Source organism: Peromyscus leucopus, chromosome X, assembly GCF_004664715.2.
Source record: "Peromyscus leucopus breed LL Stock chromosome X, UCI_PerLeu_2.1, whole genome shotgun sequence".
Classification (NCBI taxonomy): Eukaryota; Metazoa; Chordata; class Mammalia; order Rodentia; family Cricetidae; genus Peromyscus; species Peromyscus leucopus.
The window spans coordinates 17,562,403-17,585,021 of NC_051083.1; the positions used below are offsets into that span (position 1 = coordinate 17,562,403).

The following is a 22,619-nucleotide window of genomic DNA, read 5'->3' on the forward strand; positions in this document are numbered from 1 at the left end:
AATGATTTTGCAGCCTTTATTTCCACCTGTGTAAAGTAAAATGCCTACTTATTTTCTTTGCCCATGTAAGAAGCTAAATCTTCAAACTAACCCTCTCCATCTGTATTCATTCTTCATATATTTTAGACAAGCAACTGTTATCAATAAAGTTGTTCCCAGGCACTCCCCTCATTCTGAGGTTTAGCTTTTTATTACATTTTATGTACAAAGTTTTTTCCTTTTTTTTTTTATATATTTCAACCCATCCATCTTGTTTCCAGTGACATCTTCAACTTAATAGACACAGATTTATCTTGCATCCTCAGCCAGAAAAAAATAAGCTGTTCCAATGGTTTACCTTCTGGCTAGGATCTGCTATGGATCTAAGTAAGGTATATCTGTAAGTTAATCATCCTTCATGCAAACACCTTAAATTTCTTAAATTGATTTTTAAAACAAGCTTTAGGTTGCTTCCAGTGTGTTCCATATTTTCAAATTAGCTTGTTTGTCCATAGAATCCATTTTAAACTTTAACATTTTAAATCAGCTATCATGTATTTGATAATTGCCACATTAAGACAGGACTTTAAGTCTGAGAGTGCAAGTCTACTATCTCTTAAATCTGAGAGGGCAAGCCTACTATCATTCTAGCTAATGTCTTCTCCCAGATTCATTTCACTATGGATTTGACAAGTTCTAAAATGTACCCCCATGAAGATTCTAATTGTAGTATATTATATATGAATATTAATTAGGGAGATTTGTATAGTCTTTGCAAGCTGAAGCAGATTGCAGATATGTATTCATTTCTGGTTTTATTTCTTTCATTAGAATATTATAAATTTCCTTGATTAAGTGTTGTGTACCCAATGTTGCATTATCACCCATATTTCAACACCTTCAATACTCACTCTGTCATACTTCTAACAAGTCCTACATGCTTCTAAATGTTTCAGTCTTACCTGTAAGGTCTTCCTGAAAAAATGTACTATTCCTTATGCAATCAGATTCCACTATCCATTTTCTTCTACTGGCAGAAAACAGGAAGCATGTCCTGAATTACGGATGCCCCCCACACCCACCTCCAGGTAGACTAGGTCAAAGGAAAGAAGAGAGCAGAACCATCAGCAGAGAGCTGGAACTACTACACAGAGCTCTAATTTTGTCAAATACAATGTAACCTAGAAGTAATGGGCTCTGGAATAAGATGCCTGCCTGACCTTGGGATGTGATTTTAATCTTCTCTGAGTCAGTTTTCTCATTGGCAAAACTATGTCATAAATAGTAACAATCACACAAGATCACTATAAGTGATAAATAAAATAATTTATGCAAAATGGGTCTGAAAAATAGTAAGCACCCAATAAATATTAGCTACCAGGGCCCTGCTTGTCAATAGTAAAATGATCTCTTTCCTTAGTTTTAATTTCTTCCGGAGTATTAGATTCCTCAATAATGAATTGGGAAAAAATAAGGCATTTTGGGGGGTTAACTATGGCTGTGTATATAATAAATACATATTCTGAAGTTACCCACAAAGGGGAAAAATGGAATGATCAAGGTAGGCAATCACAAGTACAGAAATCCAAGGGAGATAATCCAGAAAAGAATGTCTGCTGACTTTTAAATACCTACAATTATGTAACTTTTTCTTCCACTAGATCTACTCATAATTTCCCCCTCCCACTAATATCAAAATGAGTTTGCATTCTCTCTGCATGCAAACCAAATAACAACGGAGAGAGACAACTAAGAATGTAACTACCTAGAATTATCTGCTTTGCTTCTAGGCAGAGAAAGTAGCTGAAGATTATACTTTTGATTTTCCCACCTACACCCATCATTGCAGTTGTGACAGAAATGACATAATAAATATGAAAGTGTATGTGTGTGGTACTAAGGCAGAGTGGGGGGAGGAACTCCATCAGGATTTTTCCTTGTAAATGTCATTTCCTCACTGAATCTTTTCTAGTCCTTCTTATCTTACCTGGGAAAAATCCCTTTACTGTACCTTACTAATTTTTAAAGTTAGCATATAAAATAATGTATTTCATTATGGCATTCCATGTATGTGTGTAATTGTAGTTTCCTCATAACCACCCTCTATTATCACATCCTTTCTAGTCCCTCACCACTGGTCTCTCTCATACCCCTACTCCAGCTATTTTCATATCTATTTATATATTGATAACTGTAGACTCCTCATATGAGAGGAAATGAGGTGTTTTGTTTTTCTCTTCACTGTACCCTCTCATCCCCCCTTACCCCTACATTCAATGCCTTCCTCTCTCTGCACAACATCCTAATTTCATGTCATATATACATACATACATGAGCACATATGTATGTTCAACATGAGATAAAACATAATTGTCTTTCTGAATCTGATTTGCTTCATTTAAAACTATGATCTACAGTTCTGTTCACTTTTCTACAAATGGTATAACCTTTTCCTCCTTTATGGCTGAATAAAACTCCAAAACTCCCTTCTCTGTCTCTGTCCATCCATCTGTCTGTCTATCTGTCTCTCTCTTTTTCTCATGTGTGTGCATGCACATTTTTTTTCTATTTACCTGCTGATAACCATCTAGGCTGATTCCCTGTCTTGACGATTGTGACTAGTACAGCAACATGGGTGTGCAAACATCTCTGTGGCATGCTGAGTCCTTCAGGCATATACCCAGTTATGGTAAAACTGGGCCATATGGTAGTTATGTTTGCAAGTTTTTGATGAATACCCAGACTGGTTTACATAGTTGCCTGAGAGACTTAACTGTGATCTGCTTCTTTCATTTTCAGCATTGACACGGACATTCTTTTCCTTTCTGTTCATCTCTCCTTTCTATTTTAAACCTAATTTAGTTTCTGAGATCTCTACCAAACCATCACTTAAATGACTGGCTTTCAAAACTTAGCAGGTATCACAATTGCATGGAGGGCTCAATAAAACACACACTGCTGGCCATTTTCTAATTCATTAGGTCTGGGTAGGGCCTTTGATTTTCATTTTTAAGAAATTCTTGGATGACATTGAGGTTGCTGGGCCTGTGACCATGTTTGGAGACCACTAAATTAAAGTGTCTTTAATTTCTCTTCTTCTCCCTAGCCATTTTCTTTGAAAACATTTCAGTGTTAAAATCTTTCTAAACATTTTAATCACAGAGTAAAATAATGATAATAATTAAAAACTAGCGAAAAGGGAGTGGCCCTCTCCCATATTGCTGGTAGAAATGTAAAACAGTACAGCCATTTTGAGAAACAGGCAATTCTTCAAAAAGTTCAACATAAAGTTACCATATAGACCAGCAATTCTACTCCTAAGTATATGCTAAGGCGAACTGAAATCATACCTACCTAGAAAATTATATATGAATGTTTATAGAAATAATATTTGTAACAAAAGAAAGGTAGAAACGATTAAAATGTCTATTGGTAGATTGTTGTGGAATATTAGTTGAAGATGTGTTACATTTGTTTAGCTGTGGAACATTTGTTTAATGATGCAAAGATGTGTTGCATTCTTCTATGTTTAACTCTGTGAAGCTGTGTTACTGTGTCTAAAACACCTGATTGGTCTAATAAAGAGCTGAATGGCGGATAGCCAGGCAGGAGAAAGGGGTAGGTGGGGCTGGCAGGCAGAGAGAATAAATAGGAGGAGAAATCTGGGAAGAGACGATAGAAGTAAGAAAAGGAGGAGAGGAGGAGGTCAGGGGTCACCCACCCAGCTACACAGCAAGCCACAGAGTAGAAGTAGAGGGAGGTATATAGAATTGAAAAAGATAAAATCCCAGAGGCAAAAGGTAGATGGGGATAATTTAAGTTAAGGAAAGCTGGCTAGAAACAAGCCAAGCTAAGGCCAAGCATTCATAAGTAAGAATAAATCTCCATGTATTTATTTGGGAGCTGGGTGGTGAGCATCCCAAACAGAAGACTAAAAACAACCAACTACAGTAGATGACTGGGTAAAGAAAATGTGATCTACTCCTGTTATTTGGCAATAAAGAAAAATTAAGTACTGAAATATGCTTCCATGTGGATGAATGGCTAAAACATCATCCTAATTAAAAGACATGAGATACAAAAGCACATGTTTAATGTGATTTCTCCTGAATGAGGTAAACAGAAAAAAGCAAATCTATGAATGCAAGAAACAAATTAGCAATTGCTTGAGGTTGAAAATGGGAATGGTAAGTGACTGCTGCAAATAGACATGAGAGACTATTGCAGGATGGCAGAAACATTCTAAAATTAGATTGTGGTAAAGATTATACATTACCTACTAAACACACCCAAACTGTACACTTGGAATATGAAAATAATGATATAATAATGAATGAATGATGTTTTCATTTCTTCCTTGTAGAACTCCCTTACAAGCAATCATGCCATCTATTTCCTATATCCAATATTTTGCTAAATTTGCTTTCCTGAGGGACACATATGATTGCAAACTGTCAAAGCCATTAATGCTGTCTTCCATGATGACAGTACACTGAGACATTTTTCTTCTAGCACTTTGGCCACTTGATCCTGCTTTACCACTTTCTTCTCCTCATTTTTCCCTGTCTGAGTGTTTGGCAAGCATCCTCTGAAGAATCTGCTAGTAGACCTCATTACCTTCCACCTCTAATATATACCAGTTGTAAGGTACCATCTTCTCTAAACCGGCTCCCTTTCTACTGACAGAGACTGTCCCATCTATGTCAGTAACTTCCCACGTCACCAGGGCTCAGCTAGTTTTAATTATCTCCTGTGTTCCAAGCTCTAGAAACAGTTTTCTCTACTTGTTCTTCAAAAGATACTTTATAGTTTTTAGCAAATAATCTGAACATTCACATGAGAAGCAATAATGACACTGAATAAACACATGAAAAATATTCAAACTAGGATGATCAAGATAAGCAAATTAACAGGTTTAACTGTTATGTCAGAAAAAGAAAATTTTCAATGATGGCAAAATTTGGTGCAAAGAACTGTTCTAGTATATTTCAGGTGGTAATGTAAAATGCCCCCTAAGGAAAGTCATTTTTTAAATCTGTGAAGGATCATAAAAATGTTCATATACTGTGAACTAGTAATCCAAACTCCAGATAGTAGTTTCTTTAATAATTGTTTCAGGTAATTGCTTTAATGAGATAATTTAAAATGAGAAAAAAAATCTATAGATATTCAAACTGTTCTAGATAATTTTTTATAATAATAAGACATTGAAAACACCCCGATTATTCAACAATTTAGGATTGATTAAACAAATTAGTATACAATAAATAGATGAAATATTATATAGCCATTAAGATTATAATTACTGAGGAGGCTTGAATAAAAATTATTTATCAAATAATGCTTAGTGTATCAGGATACAAAAGCTCATTTGCATAGTTATTATAACCATGCCAGAAATAATCTCCACACCTATAGAGAAAGCAAACAGGAAATTGGAGCAATAAGGTGGTAGAGACAAGGCTATTTTTTCTTGTGCTTAATTTTCTGTAATACTGTTTCCATAATAAACAATTATTTTTTCTCCCAAAAGATCACACATATTTATCTTTTATACTGTATTTCAATTGCACCTCCACAGCCTAGTCCAAACACACATTGTAACTTCTGGATGACTGCCGCACTTGGTTACCCTCCAACTCATCTAGATTTCAAATACTGCCAAGTTGCCTAAAATGCCACATTTATCAAGTCACTTACCTGTCAATTTTTTTTTTGAATTTTTGTTTGAAAACTTCATTTATATAATGAATTTTAGCCATCTTTTTCAAGCCCCATTCTCCTCATTTATACCCCATCTGAATTTACTTTTAATTGATATATGTATATATATATATTTATATATATTATATATAATTCTAAAGTGGTACTTATTAGTGGGGTATCAGGTATTGATTGATACATGTATACAATGAATAATGATTAAATCAGGGTAAATACCTCTCTTTCAAATATTTATCGTTTCTTTATGGCAAAATGTTCAAAATCCCCTTATGGCCTTTTCAAGTGTACATACAGTTCATCACTGCTATCTGTAGTCACCACATCACAGGCCACACATCAGAGCTTCACGCTGCTGTCTAACTGGAACTTGGTACTCACTGATGACAGGTGAACACGATTGACTCTCATGTTCATCATCCATTCTAGTTCTCCAGGCCTACCCATCCTGGTCTAAAGCTCCATTAGTTATACTTCTCTGCTCTTACTGCTGAGCATGAGCCATGACTTTCTCCTTCTCAGTATCACAACTAACATTTCTAGTGTTAAGCTGTGTTTGGAACGGTTTCTCATAAACATTTGATGTTGTTGCTCTTATCCTATCTTACAAATAGGAAGAGATAAAGATAGTGACAGAGATAAGAGATAAGAAGGAAGAGTCAGTGAAGGGGAGAGAGGAAGGAGGAAGCACATGAATATGGATTTCAACTTGGGTAGTATCAACTCCAAGGCTTTCTTTAGTAATAGGACACCTCACTTAGTCTCCGCTCCTCCCACTTTCAGCCTCCAGTTTTCTTTTCCTTCCATGAACTGATCCAAAACACAATACTTATCATGTAATGGGGCCTTGTTTCAGGGCTTTCTTGTTTAAGCTTCATGTTCTTTTAGACACTTTTGTAAGAAAAAGCTGGCTTAAAAGCTGAGCTGGTCCCCTTACCAGCTATGAGACCTTGAGTGGAGAACTCACCCTCTCTGACTCTCACATCCTTTATCTGAGTTAGCAGTTCTCAATGTGTGCTCCCAGGACTGGCAGTGCCAGCATCATCCAAGGAGCAGTTGGAAACGTCGATTTTAAGCCCTACTTCACACCTATAAAATTCAATTTTAAGGGGCAGATTCCAATGGGCTCTCATGTTTGAACAAGCTCTTCAGATGTTTCTGTTGCACACTCAACTCTGAGATTCAACACCCTGGTCCAATGCCTACCTGCTGGAATTGTTAGGAAGTTCTGCCCTAAGTAGTGCAACTAAACGCATAGCATACAGGTTGTTTTGCAAGTAGTAATGTAGTATTACTGCTGCTGAACTCTGTGTGGGCTACTATTTTCTGCTCAAGCTGTGGGCAGACACCATTTCTCACTGCTCTCTTACTAGTATCTCCCACAGTGCTAAGCAAATGGCAGTGCACATGCTAAGCTTTTCCTAAGACTCACTGATGAGTGAGTAGGAGAAGCATTTTGGAGACTGGTGAGCTGTAAAATACTGTTTCTGAAGCAAGACTACTTGGGGCTAATTACCAGCTGAGGGGCTTCAGGCAAATGAATGTGTTTGGGTGTACCTCCATTGCCTCTCTGTATTAAACGTAGAAGGAACTACGCCTACACTGATTATACCTACTCTACAACCTCACAGTGAGAAATAAAGACTTAGAAAAATGTCTTCCATGGTGCCTACAACATGTAACTGAGTTATTTACTGCCTCGGGGTATTCACTGTTCTATGGTGAAACACTTGCTTAGTGTGCACAAGACCATAGATTCCTTCCCCAGTGTGAAGAAAATAAAAAGAAAGGAAAAAATACAGGAAAATGTTAGCATTATTGTTTCTGTGTCCTTTCAACCATGTCGTGGTGAACAGATTCTATTTCCTCTTTTGGCAAGCAGATGATAAACACCACTTAATAAGTCCAGCCATGGAATCCTGTAGAATCTCTGCTTGAGACTTAGACCCCTGAAACACTATGTTGAGGGATCTATTTGCAGGCTGTCATTTATGGACCCAAATTGAAGCCGGTGAAATGGGGGTAAGGGAAGGAACTCTGGGATCAGACTGTCTGAAAGCTGACATGAGCATTTGCTATCTGTGACATGAGTGAAACTATATAAGTTCTCTGGACCTCATCTATAAACTAGGCAGCTTGAGAACTACTATGGAGAGTAAATGATCCATCCCAGTGACTGAATTATAGCTGACTCATAAATACTGGGCATCATCCCCTTTCCCATGGCAGGAGAAAATGAGTAATTTCCCCAGACTTTGGAATAAAAAAAAGCCAAAATAATTCCCAATTATGCTATCAAATCATGGGGCTAGTATTTAGAATGCAGTTAGGAATTATGTCAGTTAAACAGAGTGGCTTTTCCTCTAAGTAGTAGGCTTTAGTAGGTTTTCCTCTAAGACCCACAACTGGGTAGCTGACTAGGTTTCTGGTATGATTTTCCTCTTGTTGAGTTGGCCTTAAGTCCAATGAGACAGCTGTTGGTTGCCATCACAGGTAACTGTAGCTCTTTCCCTCATCAAAGAAGCTTCTAATCGGTGTTCCCAGGGAGGAACTCCTAATTGGTTATCCAATACCAAACAGTCATGCCTAAAATCATATACATGCAGGCAACACTAAATGGACTCAGTAGGTTGCATTTATATATTTATGTGTACGTATGTGGGTGTGTCAATAATAATCCAAGAAAAATAGGCCATAAATTTGAGACAGAATGAGTGGAGGGCATGGGGAAGCTGGAGGGAAGAAAGGGAAAGGTGAAATGACCTAATTGTATTTGAATAAAAATGATGGAGCATAATACAGCCCACCTAAAAGAATTCTGGACTATTTAAGGGCCAGCAGACCGTGTTAGTGCCTTCACTTGGAGAACAGAGGCACTGCTTGGAGCCGCCTTTTCTATCTTCTGCTTTATTCTGGAGATGCCAATAAGACTCAAAATTACTGAGAATCCTCTTTTACTATTTGGCCTAAGAAAAACCTGGCTGACAGAGCATATCAAAATGTTGTACAAAAAAGATCTGACTAGGCAAGAGCATTCCAGAAGAAAGTGACTATCCATACCTCTGATTCACCTAGAACCACCACCATCTCTAGGGAACATGACTGTGATCCACAATTACAGGAGTTAGATGTTCCACCCTGAGCAAAGCAGTTCTTTTTTCCAAGCTGTATGTGTCTTTCTCCAGCAGTTGTAACCTATGACCAGCATAATCTGTTCTCATGACCCGTAAGTTCTCAACCAGTCCTACTAAAAGTGTGGTGGCAGAACCCAAGAAGTAGGTACTTCCAACAATTTTGGACAAAGAGAACATCCCTCCTCTCTGTTGACTCCAACGGCTTGTGGCCACTGGGAAGGCAGGCACAGTGCATGCCCTTCCCCTCATTTCAGCACAGTCTCATTCTCTATGTCCTCGGGTACACCTAGACAGGGCTGCCTCAGACAGACAAGCCTTCACAACACTGCTGACTATTCTAAAATGCCCTCACAATCCACCGGGTCTGTATTCAGATGGGGGTGTAGGCAGCACATTGGATTACATGTATGGCAACAAGTCCTTGTGTGAAAAGCAGACCAGTTTTGTCAAAGACAAGCAAACCCAAAGCCATAATAGCACCTCCGAAAGAAGCCTCAGAAGCATAAAAGCACCCCAACTGCCTGAGCAGTCACTTACCTCCCCGAATGGCTAGTTTTCCTGTTGCCTGTTATAGCCTTCCACTTGTCCCCAGGAAATTCCTGCAAAGGAAAATTCTGGTAAGTTAGGGAACTTTGAACAGCCAAGTATCCAGATAGTTTCAAAAATAGCAGCCTGGCCAGGTAGGTACCTTGGCTGGTAACATGGACTCTCCCAGATAGGCTACAGAAACGTACACTTGGAAGGCTGCCTTTCTTTGGGGAAGCCTGCTGAGCTACTGCAGTCATGCAGATACCCAGAAAGCACTCAGGGACCTGGACACTGGGCTAAGAATGTTGAATTTCCCTCTTGCTCCGCTCCCCTCCCAAACCACGCCCCAAACCAGTTTAGCATGTCTGCTGTTTGCTCTAGCTCCTGATTGCAGTGAGGGTTGGAGGGCTTCTGCTTTGTCCTACTGCATGAACCTGTTCATTTCTCCTGCTGCTGCTTCCAATTTTGAAAGAATCTTCTTGGAAGCACTGACCTCGAGGGGGTTTGAGGGCAGAATCCCTCTCCTAGGGCTGGAAAAGGTGGAACAGAGAGGTCAGCTACCCTCATCCTCTGCCCGCTTCTTCAGACAAGGGCTGACATGAGCTCATCTCAGGGAGATCGAGTGTTGGGTGCCGTCGTTCACACATTATAGAAGTAGATTGTCTCCCTTGGATGTATTTTCCTGAATTGCTCAGCCATACATGCCATTTGTAAAAATTTCCCTTTCTTCTTACTAGAGCCAGAACCTGAATGCATGTTTGCTTTTCAGATTCCTCCTGGTTTTGCATTTAGCACCCACCACCTGGAGACTCAGAGCTTAGCCCAAGAGAAGGCATTTTTTTTTTCCTAAGCCACACTGATCTTCTAAATTCATTTTGTTCCAATACTGCTATTATTAGCCTTTTCCAAGGTTTATTGCCTTAGCCCCAGCAGGCCTCTCTTTTGGGGTCAAACACCTGCTGAAGCAGAATGTTATAGGTTTTTCGGTGTCAGTTATACTGGCTAAGACATTTATTATCTGTCCTATGTGAGGGACATGCTGTCACCACTTTGAACCTCAGTTTGCTATTTGGCAAATACAGATCGTCAGTGAGGATCAAAGGAGATGCGTAGAGAATGCCCGGACAGTGCAGGGCATATAGAAGGCTCTGTAGTCATAGCACTTGTGGGTCTGTCGCAGGAAGACTGCTTGAGTGTACAAGAGCAGCCTGAACGCCACAGACTCTGCCTCAAAGAACACTTCATTTGGATGTTAGTATGAAAGAGGTGGGGAGTATTTCTGATTCCAGCTTTCACAAAACCAGACAGCAGTCTTTGTTTGAGGCACATCTGAGCAATTCTAACAATTTGTACTTCAGACTTCTGTCTGCCTTGACACGTTTGTGAGATGTCACTGTCCACAAAGGCACCATAATGTGTTCAGCCAGAGCACGAGCCAGGATTTCCTGTCCATGTTCTGTCTCGTCCTGTGGAGGTGCTTAGAGAATAGCAGTGGGTAAAGCAGACAAAGCCCTCCACCCACTGACCTTTCGAGATTCTCAGTATTACTTTACTTTTTGCCTGAGCCGCTTAGTATCTGGAAACTGGTCTCTGTTCTTTGAACCAAAGAAGCAATATTCACAACAGGTAGAGCAGTTGAGGATTATAGCAGGACTTGCTGTTTTGGCGAAAGTGATAGTGCTAGAAGCCATCCTGTTTGCTACATGGGAGAAGGCCTAGGCTTTGCAATCTACTTATGGAGAGGCGGGTAGCACATATTCCAGAACACAGCCTCTGCAGCTAAAAGCAGAGCTTCAGGTTCCACATCTGCCCTTCACCAAATGGATGGCCCACACTCCCCTTTAACTCTGCTATATTATACATACATACACACATATATGCTATACATGATAAACATACATGTGCTAAACATATGTGCTTATGTTTACATTGATACTACATGCTATACATGTATATATATATATATATATTGTTTATATACATTATACCATAAATATATGGTACATGCTATGTGGTAGCATATTCATGACAAGGGTACCTATTTCTTGATTGCTAGAAAATTCAATGCATTGATACATCTAAAGCACCCAGAATCTAGTGGACAGCCCCATACAAGATATTTTCATGTTGTTCACATCCTGGCTCTGCACCTTATGAGCTGGGTGATCTCTCTGAGACTCGGGTTCCTTAGCTGTCTCATGTAAGTGCTAAGTGAAATCATCTGGAGAGTATGTAAAATGAATTGGCCTAAAATATGTGTGATATAAGTATATGCTGATTTCAATTCTCTAGAGATCACTGAATCAGAGCTAGTTAGCTCTCCAGCCTTCTTCATGGCAGAAAGAGCAGGCTCTTAGCCTTTCTTCAGATAGTAACCACAGCAACCACCTTAGTCGCCAGAGCTAGAGTGTCTAAACCCATGCTATATGTCTCACAGGGTCAAGAATACAGGATTCCCGTGACAAGGGTAGAAACGGCACGTTCCTACATACATAGCCATCCACATACCTGAAAACCTAGTGTCTAAGCAGATGTGCTTGGCCAGTCTAACAGCTATTAGGAGCCCAATGTGTCCCTCCTCCAAGTATAAAAGGAGAGGTATGACATAGGCACAGCTTGCCTATATTGCTACAGGCAGCTGCTGCTATCTGTCAATTGAACTTCCTTCACTTGCGGAGGTGCTGGTCCTGAGATGACACCCCTGTTGTCATCCTCTCCCCTCTTTCCACTCACCTTCAACCCCCTTTCCCTATTACTTGCTTATGAGTACTTCTTTCAGCTAAGATTCTCAAGCTAAGCCAAATTTCCCTTCATCTTAAAATAGCTTACTTATAAGATGATTACTGTCTGGCAGTCACTGTTCTAAAGGCCTTGCACATGCTCGCCATCTAATCCAACTTATGAAGCAGTGCTGTTATTGCCTTCATTTTTTAGATGGGCAAGATTAGGCACTCTAAATTCTGGGGAAGGAATTTAAACCCAGTTAGTCTAGTTTCAGCTTCAATGCCTTTCAGGCATTATCTATATTTCCTTTTCTCTTTTTTCAACATTGGGAATATTTTCAAACATATCAAAAAGAGGAAAGCAGTTTACAGTGAACACCCATGTATCCTATCTAGATGCTACAATTAACATTTTTGCTGTATTCACCTTATCATGTACCTGTTTACTCCTCTATTCGTCAACCAGTACATCTTAAATTCTCAGATGCCCTTTAAAGTAGGTCCCAACAATTTTATCTGCATAAATGTAAACACTTAGATAACGTAGAGTAATTCCTTAAAAGCCACAAGCTACCAAAGCTCACTCAAGAAGAAACAGATAATCTCAATAACTCTGTTTCTATTAGGGAAATTAATGTGCAGGTTCAAACATTCTCACAAGGACAATTCAGGCCCAAATTACTTCAGTGATAAATTTTATCACATGTTTAAAGAAGAAATAACAACACTGTTGTACAAATTCTTCCTGAGAATAGAAGAGTGGGAACTTCTTCCCACCTCATTTAGCTAGCATTACCAAGTTTAAAAAACAAAGATTTTATAATACAGGCTAAAATCTGCAAAAAATGTAGGTTCAAAGGGCCTTAACAAAATGCTAATAAATCAGATCTAGCAGCGTAAAAAAAATGTTACTACATTATGACCAAGTGGGGTTTATCATGGAAATGCTAGGTGGATACTTATTTTAAAATCCAATCATTATAACCCATTATAAATTTAAACAAAAATTAAAAGTGTAGGCATCTTGATAGAAATAGGAAAACATTTGAAAGAACCCAAAATCCATTTTTAATTTTTTTTTTTTAAAAAGAGCTCCTGTGAAGCTAAGACTAAAAGGGCATTTCTCAACCAGCTGAAGGCCAAGTACAGAACAATAATTACTACAAGACTGTAGCCACCAGACTTCACAGGGAAGCAGTGAAAACAGAGCAACAGTGCTGGTCTCAGCATTCCTTCGGAACACTGTACTGCAGAGCCTAGGAAAAGCAGTTAGGCTCGCTTCCCCAGGAAAGAGCATGCAGAACATGAAAAAAACATACAAAATTCCTTCTATTCCCAGATGATGGGACCTCCTATGTGCAATATTTTCTATAACCTACCTAATAGGTACTAGAATTCATCAGTGAGTTCAGCAAGGCTATAGGATATGAAGCCAATATACAAAATTCAACTGTATTTATATGTACAAGTAACAAAGTATTTTAACTTAATATTCAGAAAACAATATTGTTTTCTGTAGCTTCAAAGCCTATTGGAATCTTAGGCATATGTAAACCAAGATATGTGTAAGATGCATATGTGGGAAAGGTAAAATAATTTGTATACATGAATATACTGCAAGAATACTTCAGTATGCATGTTAAAGTTTATCATTTGCTTATACTATTTTAGGCAAAATGTGTTTCCTATGACATGTATAAATATTAAAGTACATTTGTTGATTGTTGATGAATACACTCATGTAAATCTAATCCATAGCAAGCTACTTAATGTACTTCCACGCCATGTTCCCTTCAACTTCTGTGCGAATACATACTGGCAAACACTGTTTTCCACCTTCTTTCCAACAGAAGAGCCATGTTATCCATTCACCTGTTGATGGACATCTAGGCTGGTTCTATTCCTTAACTGATGTAAGTACTATAGTGATAACCATGGGTGTGCAAGTATATCTGTGGTTAAGACTTAGAGCTCTTTGGAAACTATACATAATATAATTTTGTTTAGTCATAAAGACAAGAATAAATCATGACATTTGCAGAAAAATGGGCAGAACTAAAAAAAATATTACATCAAGCAAAGTAAGTCAGACTCAAGAAGACAAGTGGTACATGTTCTAGCTTTTATGTGGAGCCTATCTTTGAATTTTTATTAGTGCTAGCTGTTTTATAAGTGAATATATTTTCCCTTTAAAAATTATATAACTTGAAATTATAATTGGTTCATGGTTTGCTTAAGGTCACTCAGATACTAATTTTAAAGTTAGAACAAATTCCAGTTCTGTTCATTTTAAGGAGCAAAAATTACTTTCCCCAACCTCTACAGCTGCACAGGTATATGGCAATTCTGATGGCTGAGTGTAGAGAAGGGGCTGCATCATTGTAATGAATTGGAATTATCCTTTCGAATGATGAATTTCACTCACCCACAAACCAAGTCCTCACCTGTATTGCTGCTGCCTTCCTGGATTTCCAAGCATTGCTGGGTGCCAGGCTGCTGTCCTCAAGGGCACTATGCTGAGGATTATGATAGCAGGCTGTACACCGAATGCATTGGTGGTGGTGGCATCTGCAGTTGAGGCAGTTTGGCAACAAATTTCTCTTTAGCAATGCAGGGCAGATTTCTCCAGAACAATAAATGCAAGGATCATGCATTACAGTTCCCTGAACATTGCAAGAATAGGAACAGGTCCTGTGGTAATCAAAATCCCCACAGTGCAGTGGCTTACAGCACAGGGAATTTTCTAGGCCTTTGTTAGCAAAGCATTCTGGGTAAGTGGGCGTTTCTGACTGAAGTGGTGACATGGAATGATATGACTGGTCTGCAGCATGGTATGGCTGCTCTGTGGAATGATATGATTGGTCCAGGGGATGGCATCTCAATTCTCTATAGCTCACTGACTGGAAGTTCTGGTCTATAGGTTTAAGTCTTTGGGTAAAAGTCTTATTGCTATGAGTGGTTAAGCCTGGCAAATGAGATGTAGACAAAGATTTACTGCTCTCTTCAAAGAACTTTCGTCTGTCTTCAAATGGCAAGAGGATGGCTTCCTCCCCAGCTTGAGCAGCAGGTGTCTTCAATTCCTTGTTGTCATCTGGGCTGGAAGGACCTTCTGTGGATAGTGGCTGTGGCCTATATTCAGGCGACCATCTCCACTGACCTCCACAGACCCCCTGGGGAGCATTTGCTTTGTCAGTGTCTAAAGAGGATGAATCGGATGCCTTCCACCAGGTGTTCAGGCCCAAAGAAGACTGGCCAGACCTCTGGCCGGGGCTTATCCTTCCCTCTAAGCCTACCCTAGCTTTGGAGCTCTCAGAGGCTTGGCTGAGGCATTCTGAAGACCTAGCCCTGAGAATCATGCTTTTGTTGAAGGGCTTCTCTCCCGGGCTAGGGACTTTTTTGTATGAAGACGGAAGAGCAGAGTTAGAAGCAGAAGGTGGAGGGCTTTCTGGAGACTCTTGTGTCTCTTGCACTGGCTCCTTCGTGTCACACAATTGTGACAATGGTCCCTTACTTTTCTGGAGCTGGGCTTTCCTCCTTTGAATTTCATTACGAAGATTGGTAGCAAACCTCTCACTCTTCCGCCGGTTTTGGATGGAGCGGCCCCGGGGGCCCCCACTTCTTCTACCACCCAATTGGCCACATTCTTTGGGCTCACTGTCACCTTCTTCAGTTGCTTCCATGTGACCAGTAACTTTAGAAGTTGAAAAGAACTCTCTGGCTTGTTGAATAGAGGAGCAAGCGGCAGAGGGCTGCTGGCTAGCCAAGTCACTGCCTGTTCTGTTTGCTCTGTTTGGGTCTGAGTAAGTTCGTTCTGGTGGGTGTCCATCAACCTCTCCAAGTAGAGCACCACTTTGGCTCTGGTGTACTGAACCCATCAGCTTTTCATCTATGGGCCTGGTCTTCCTTTCTTTGCCAGGCTGCTCCTGAGTGTCTCCCATGGGACTTTTCTTACCCTTAGGGTTGTTATGCAAAGGGGACACAGTCCACTGGTGCCCATCCTGCCCAGCTGGCAACTCCGTCCCCTTGCTGCCTCTGGAATCAAGGCGCACCTGCTGCAGGTGGGACGCCAAGAGCTGTTCAGGAGCACTATGGCGATGCTCTGTGGTGCCTTGGAGGTGTGGAATGGCACCAAAGGGCACAGTGCTAGCCAAACCTGCTGGTGCCTCCTTGAGCAGGCTGGACTCTCTGCTGGAACCCTTGTCATAGGTTTTTGGGGAATCAAGAGCTTTGGAGGAGCCATCTCTCAGTAGATGCTCAGAGTCCTCCTGACTGGATTCAGAAGGCTGGCTGAGCTCACAGTTCTGGTGGCCCTCACCTGTCACTTGGTCTTGCCCACTAATGCAGCAGAACTGGTTAGGGTTCCTGGTAGGCAGCACTGTCTCTAAGCCTTGTTTCTCCTTCTGTTGCAAGGAGTCCACAGGTTCAGATGCACGGCGCTGCTCTCCAGTGAGGATTTGGGCTCTGGAGGCCTGAAGGCTGTCCCGCCTCACTGGAGGCTCTGGCGGACCTTGAACCGTCTTGGCAGGTCCTGAGTGCTGGCTCTCCTCTGGGCAGGACGATTCCTGGGAAGTGGAGGTCACATGGCCCCCACTGGTACTGTGGCTACTTCCTGAGGTCTCGGATACATTAGGTCGGCCATCAGTGGCTTTAGTTGGCCCTGGGCCTGGCATGACACAGTCTGTGGAGGGTGGTTCCTCTGGTCTAAGGGAAAGGGCACAGTCCGAGGCATTTGAGCTAGCTGAGAAGGAGCTGTAGGCTGAGTCACGCTGGCTGGGGTACATGTTCTGGTCAATAGGTAAGAGGTGGCCCTCGTAGGTAGCTTGGCCTGGCTGTTCCAGGCTCTCCATGCTGCCAATCGAGCTGCTTCTCTCAGTGCTGCAGTGCCGGGAGAGGGGACACCACTGCACACACACGTCACTGTAAAACACAAGGGACATGCGTAAGTTAGCTAAGCAATCTGGCACTGTTCCTGCTTTGGCCAGAGCCACCCATGTTACAAACGAAAGGGAGGAAAGGGAGAATGAGGCAAAGGGAGAGGACAGGGAAAGAAGACTGATGCAGGGATGCCACAGAAACATGACAAAAGAGAGACAGGATTTCATACAGAGGAACGATGAGCAAACACCCCCAAAGAATGGGGAGTGCCATGGGGACCACGCACTACGTCACTGCTAACAGTGAGTCTGAAGTTGCTTCTGAGTAGTCATTGTTGGGTTAGTGTATGGTTCTCTACCAGGAGAGACAGTGGGAAACATTAACATCAGAGAGGAGACCTATGGGACTGATTTGACTTCAGCCAGACCATTTCATAAACCAGGGATTCTTAACCCTGAGTGTGCATCCCAATCACATGGTGGGCTTGTTATAACAGGCCACTGGGCCTCATCACACTTTTGAAAGCCACTAGTGTCAATGAAACAAGTTCCACAGAGGGAAGTGACTTTGAGAAGACAATTTTTACAAACTCTAACCAGTGGCACAGTCAGGGAGTTTAAATGTTCTTTTATTCTGGAAATTCCATATCACTTTATTTGTAGTGCTGGTGGTAGGACGGAGGGCTTGGAACATGCTAGGGAAGGGCTCTGTTAATTGGGCTACATCCTCAGAACCTACTATTTTTCTTGATAAGACAAATTTTGATTATTTACTGAGGCCGTTTACAGTCTTCCATTTGAAGCCCAAGTAAGATGATTTTCTTCATTTTATAACTCATGAAGTAAAGCAAACTGACTATTTTGGCAAGCTGATGAAGTTGAACTGCAATTGGAACCTAGGACTTTCTCAATCTAAAGTCTTAGCTCCTCTCTGATAACACTTTCAATTGAGAAAAAAAATAGTAAACCCTCTGCTAGTGTTGCTGTGTAGATGAAATCAGATAAGACACAAAGAGCCCTTGTCAGAGCCCAGGCATCTACCAAGGGCTTACTACACGGCAGTAGCTGCTCTCAGTTGTCATTGTTATCAATGTCCTTTCTACTGCTAGGAATGATCTATGAGTGGGCTTTGCTCACCCATACTTCCCTTATCTACCAATAGCAAAAGCACTCCAGGAAGACCAAGGCTGAGACGGAATTTTGAATGTTAAGTACCATTTCCCAAACACATAGCCAGACTGAGCCAAGAAATGCATGCCATTAACTCTCTTTGACTAGAATCTCAGAGGCTGCAGGTTGCTCTCAGAAAGGCCACAGCTCAGAAAGCAAGCCACAGCTGAGCTGTAACAACAGCTCATGAAACCTCCAGAGCAGTCTCCCCTTATTCTTGCTCATTGCATGCCCACTTGGTTTTGAGCTAGTAATACATTCATTTCTTGTTGACAAGGGAATCTGCTATTCACCTTTCTGCTAGAACACACACACACACACACACACACACACACACACACACACACACACACGAGCCAGATCTAGAACATATTTCTGTGTATTCTTCTAGAACAAAACTGCCTCTGCCATGAGTCCCTGGCTTCCAATACCAAAACAAAAACAAAAACAAATTAGGGAAAAGTCACCCCTTAGCCTCCTTGAGCCCCACAACAAAAATCCAAAAGTCCACTCTTAGAGTGGGGATCTGATTATTGAAGGGACAATATAGCCGAGGACTACACTTTGGCTAGCTTTCTGACTGTGGAGAAAGAAAAAATAAAACCGAACAACAAATGGTTTGTTGCTTGAATAGTTATTTCAATAAAAATGGACAATACCAAGCTCCTTGCATTGAGCTAGACCCTGTGACTTGGGGAGGTCCCTGCTTTGGAGATTTCTGCTCTGCGATAGAACCAATGGACGCTAGAGGAGATTCCGAGTGAGTGACTACAGATAGAGAAGACCACCTCCCACAGGAATCAAGAAAAGAATCTGAGAAAGAATACTAGTGAAATAGGATGAGAATCAGGGCAGAGTGGTTATTTTTGTGATTCAAAAGAGGCATCTCAAGGAAACACTATCAAGAAATAAAGATGCAGACTCAAAGTCATGGTGCTGGCCTGTTAGTCATATAATTAGATAAGAGCCCAGGGACTCTAGATAGCCATGCTATTTTTCTGTTATACCATTTCAGCTCTAAAACATCCAGCAGATGATGAGAGGAGGAGAGTGATCAGGCTATCCAACCTCCAGCCTACCTTGAGGCTGTCCATCCTCCAGACTTACCTTGTGTTGCAACCAGAATGCCAAGACAAGCTGAAAGCTTCAGAAGGGAAATGCATGTTGGTGGCCGCTTCAGGGCACCCCTCCAATAGCTTGGCCACATGCCATGAGTGCGGTCTACTGACAGGGATGTTTCTCCTACAGCAAGAAAGAGCCAGGAAGTCAGTGCTGAAATCACTTCCCAAGTGACTTCCGTCCCTACCCCCTCCTTCCATTCAATGAGCTAGATTATCTTCCAAGGAGTTCATGTAGACATCTAAGTGTTCTCCTTAGTTCCCCTACTCAAATTTCCTTCATCCAATGGATGATTCCTGAAGACATAAAATGCCAGCTTCAATAGAAATGTTTAGTTCATAAGCATATCCAAGTATCACTGGGCGATGGTGGTATGTGCCTTTAATCCCAGTACTTGGGAGGCAGAGCCAGGCAGATCTCTGAGTTTGAGGCCAGCCTGGTCTATAGAGTGAGTTCCAAGACAGCCATGACTGTTACATAGAGAAACTCTGTTTTGAAAAAACAAAGCAAACAAACAAAAACATATTCAAGTATGTACATTAATGGTAAATGTTGCTATGATTGATTGATAAAATGCTGTTGGCCAGTAGCCAGACAGAAAGTATAGGTGGGACAAAGAGAGAGGAGAATTCTGGGAAGTGGAAGGCTGAGGCAGAGAGATGCTGCCAGCTGCCACGATAAGAAGCAGATGTTAAAATACTGGTAAGCCATGAGCCATGTGGCAACTTATTAATAGATTAATAGAAATGGGTTAATTTAAGATATAAGAACAGATAGCAAGAAGCCTGAGCCATTAGGCCATACAGTTTATAAGTAATATAAGCATCTGAGTGATTATTTTATAAGTGGGCTGTGGGACTGCAGGGGCTTGGCAGGACCTGGAGAGAAACTCTCCTGTTAACGGGTAAACACACAGTAGATGCTCAATATTATTTGTGAACTACATAAGAGCTGCTGACCAATGAATAGCAAGCCTACCTGCACTTGTCTTTGAGGGGAAAATATTAATATGACCAATCTTCCCATTTTTCTCTACAAAAGGAGGTAAGTGGTTGAGATGCTTGAGCCAGTCAAATTTTCATTAATTCTAATTCTATAAGTATTTATTGTATGTTTACTATATGCCTTCTAAAATACATGTAGTTATGGAGTCAAATATAGTGTATACCCCTGAGAGCGTGCTGATTCATGAAAGAGACAGAACTAATTGAAATAAAGTATCATAAAATGGCCCTAAAGACTGAAGGTTAAGATGGACACAGGCACACATAAGTGTGATACTTGAACCTGCAGGCAAAGTCATGGCAAAGATTCCAAACTCTTGTGAGGAGAAAAAGAACAAAGTGGTGACAGGCTAGGGTGACAGAAGAGATTGGCTGTTTAGCATACCAGGGGCAAATGACTGGAAATAGGTCTGAGGTGAAGGCCTCCAATAGAACCAGAGGGTCTGTCTGGGGCTAAAGCCTACAACTGCAACTCTTACATTGGCTTTCTTATACAAGACCATCCATGTCAACTGGCACACTTCACATGATCAGATGCCACCCTACATATCAGAGAGATAACCCAGGACGTGGTAGAACTAGGAGATAAAGAGATGACTGATTAGGGTGAATAGAATCAGGAGAAGGAAGACATATAGATGAGAGAGCAGGGGGAAGAATATCGGGAGAGGGCACAGAAGGGCCAGGCAGATGCAACAGACAGGAAGTGATGACAGACAGAAACAAATGTCAGAAGGGAAGACACTGTGAGAAAGCTTATAGAAATATACAGTGGATGCTAGACAGATGAATGACACCGTGGGACAAACAAACACTAATTAAGTAGATAGTGAAGAGATGTTTAGATGATAGATTATTTACTCATTTATTCATATGCCCATATTGGGCACTGATGGTACAGAAACTCCTGTTGTCAGAAAGCTTGATATCCAGTGGGATAAATAAATTCTCTTCCTCCCATGAGCAATAGCATGCAGAGTCAAGAGGGAGGATTGTAGCCTCTCTGGAAATGCAAAAATTCTGAAGATTCAGACAGCACAAGGTCAAAGCCTAAAAAGGTAGTCCTGAGGAGCAGGCTTTGCTGGAGGCATAAGACTGAGTGACAATAGGCCAGACACAGACAATGAAAGATATAGAAAGAAGGGCAGAGAAAGTTACTTGTCAAACATCAGGGCTATAGATCAGCAGTAGTGGCTATAATTTGTGGCGAGGCCCCATCCTTATCATCACATTGTTCTGTGATGGAACACTGAGTACACAGCAAGAAGGCTGAAGGACCCAGAAAGCACTTGCCCTGTGTTTGGCTGGAAATATCACACCCAAAGCTGTGGTTTTGGGAGACCTCTGCTGCTACTCTCACCCAGTAGTCATGTGGTTAAAAAGGACTTACCAAGCATTTCCCAGTTGGAGGAATGTGTACTATTAGGTCTGTATAAATCTATTATGTCTGATGTTTCTAAGTACTGAGACTGTAGTATGAAAGAGGAAACCTATGCTATTTTGGGTCCTTCTTTCCATATCCAGGATTTCTGAGCTTCTTCTGAGTCCAAAATGCAAACTAGTAAGCATTGATCTTCCCAATTATGTAACCTACTATTTGTTCTTTTAACTATTCTTTTATGAGGTATCATTGGCTTGTTTGCCCCCTCCATCTATCTACCCTCCTTCCCTTACTTTCCTCCCTCTCTCCTCCATTTTGTTACCTTTATAGAGTCACAATTCTCCTTCTAGAATCCACTGCTACTACCTTTCAATTCTAGTCCATGCCCTCAACAGTGTGTCTAAAGTATTATGTCCACTTGCCAAAGAGTATATTCTTGTTCTATTTCCATCCATGGCTTTTAGATACTACCAGGTTAAATAAGAACAGAATAGGAGTGGCATTCTCTACCACTAAATCTCCATTTCTTACTCTGTCCTGCTTCAAATATGAACTGGATCGGACTTTCAAAGTCTTTATAAGCTGCATCACACCATATCTTGATCTCCCTGCTCGAACCACACTCTGTAGCTAGCTCTGTTCTTTTCCAACTCTGCTTTACTGTTGTTCATTTTCTAGTATAATTTATCCCAGTGATTGGACTGCTTTGATTTGAATCCCAACTCTCTCACTTACTAGCTTTTGTTGCTGTCAACAAGTGACAACTTCTCAGAACTATCATTTCCATAGCAGTAAAAAGGAGATATTCTCAATGGTCATTAACTTGCGCATCTTTGTGGACATGAGGCTCTAAATATTGTACAAATTAAAGTAAATAAATATGTACTGCTAGAGTCATATCCTCCAGGGAGCCTGTCTTAAGTAATGTAGCCCTCATAATTTAGCCCATCATAATATGCTATTTTGTATTGCTTATCAGCATTTCG

The 22,619-nt window shown here is 41.0% G+C and overlaps 1 protein-coding gene across 2 annotated transcripts in view; it reads right to left on the reverse strand.

The window, feature by feature from the left end:
* The window catches only part of Shroom4 (shroom family member 4), a 101,932-nt gene that overhangs the window by 30,860 nt on the left and 48,453 nt on the right, over window positions 1-22,619 (reverse strand). For both annotated transcript variants that reach the window (XM_028894037.2, XM_028894039.2), the window contains exons 2-4: window positions 19,237-19,371; window positions 14,530-17,002; window positions 9,372-9,433 (exon numbers count right to left, since the gene is read on the reverse strand). In XM_028894037.2, coding sequence (XP_028749870.2) covers window positions 9,372-9,433; window positions 14,530-17,002; window positions 19,237-19,371 — 2,670 coding nt within the window. The remainder of the gene's footprint in view (window positions 1-9,371; window positions 9,434-14,529; window positions 17,003-19,236; window positions 19,372-22,619) is intronic.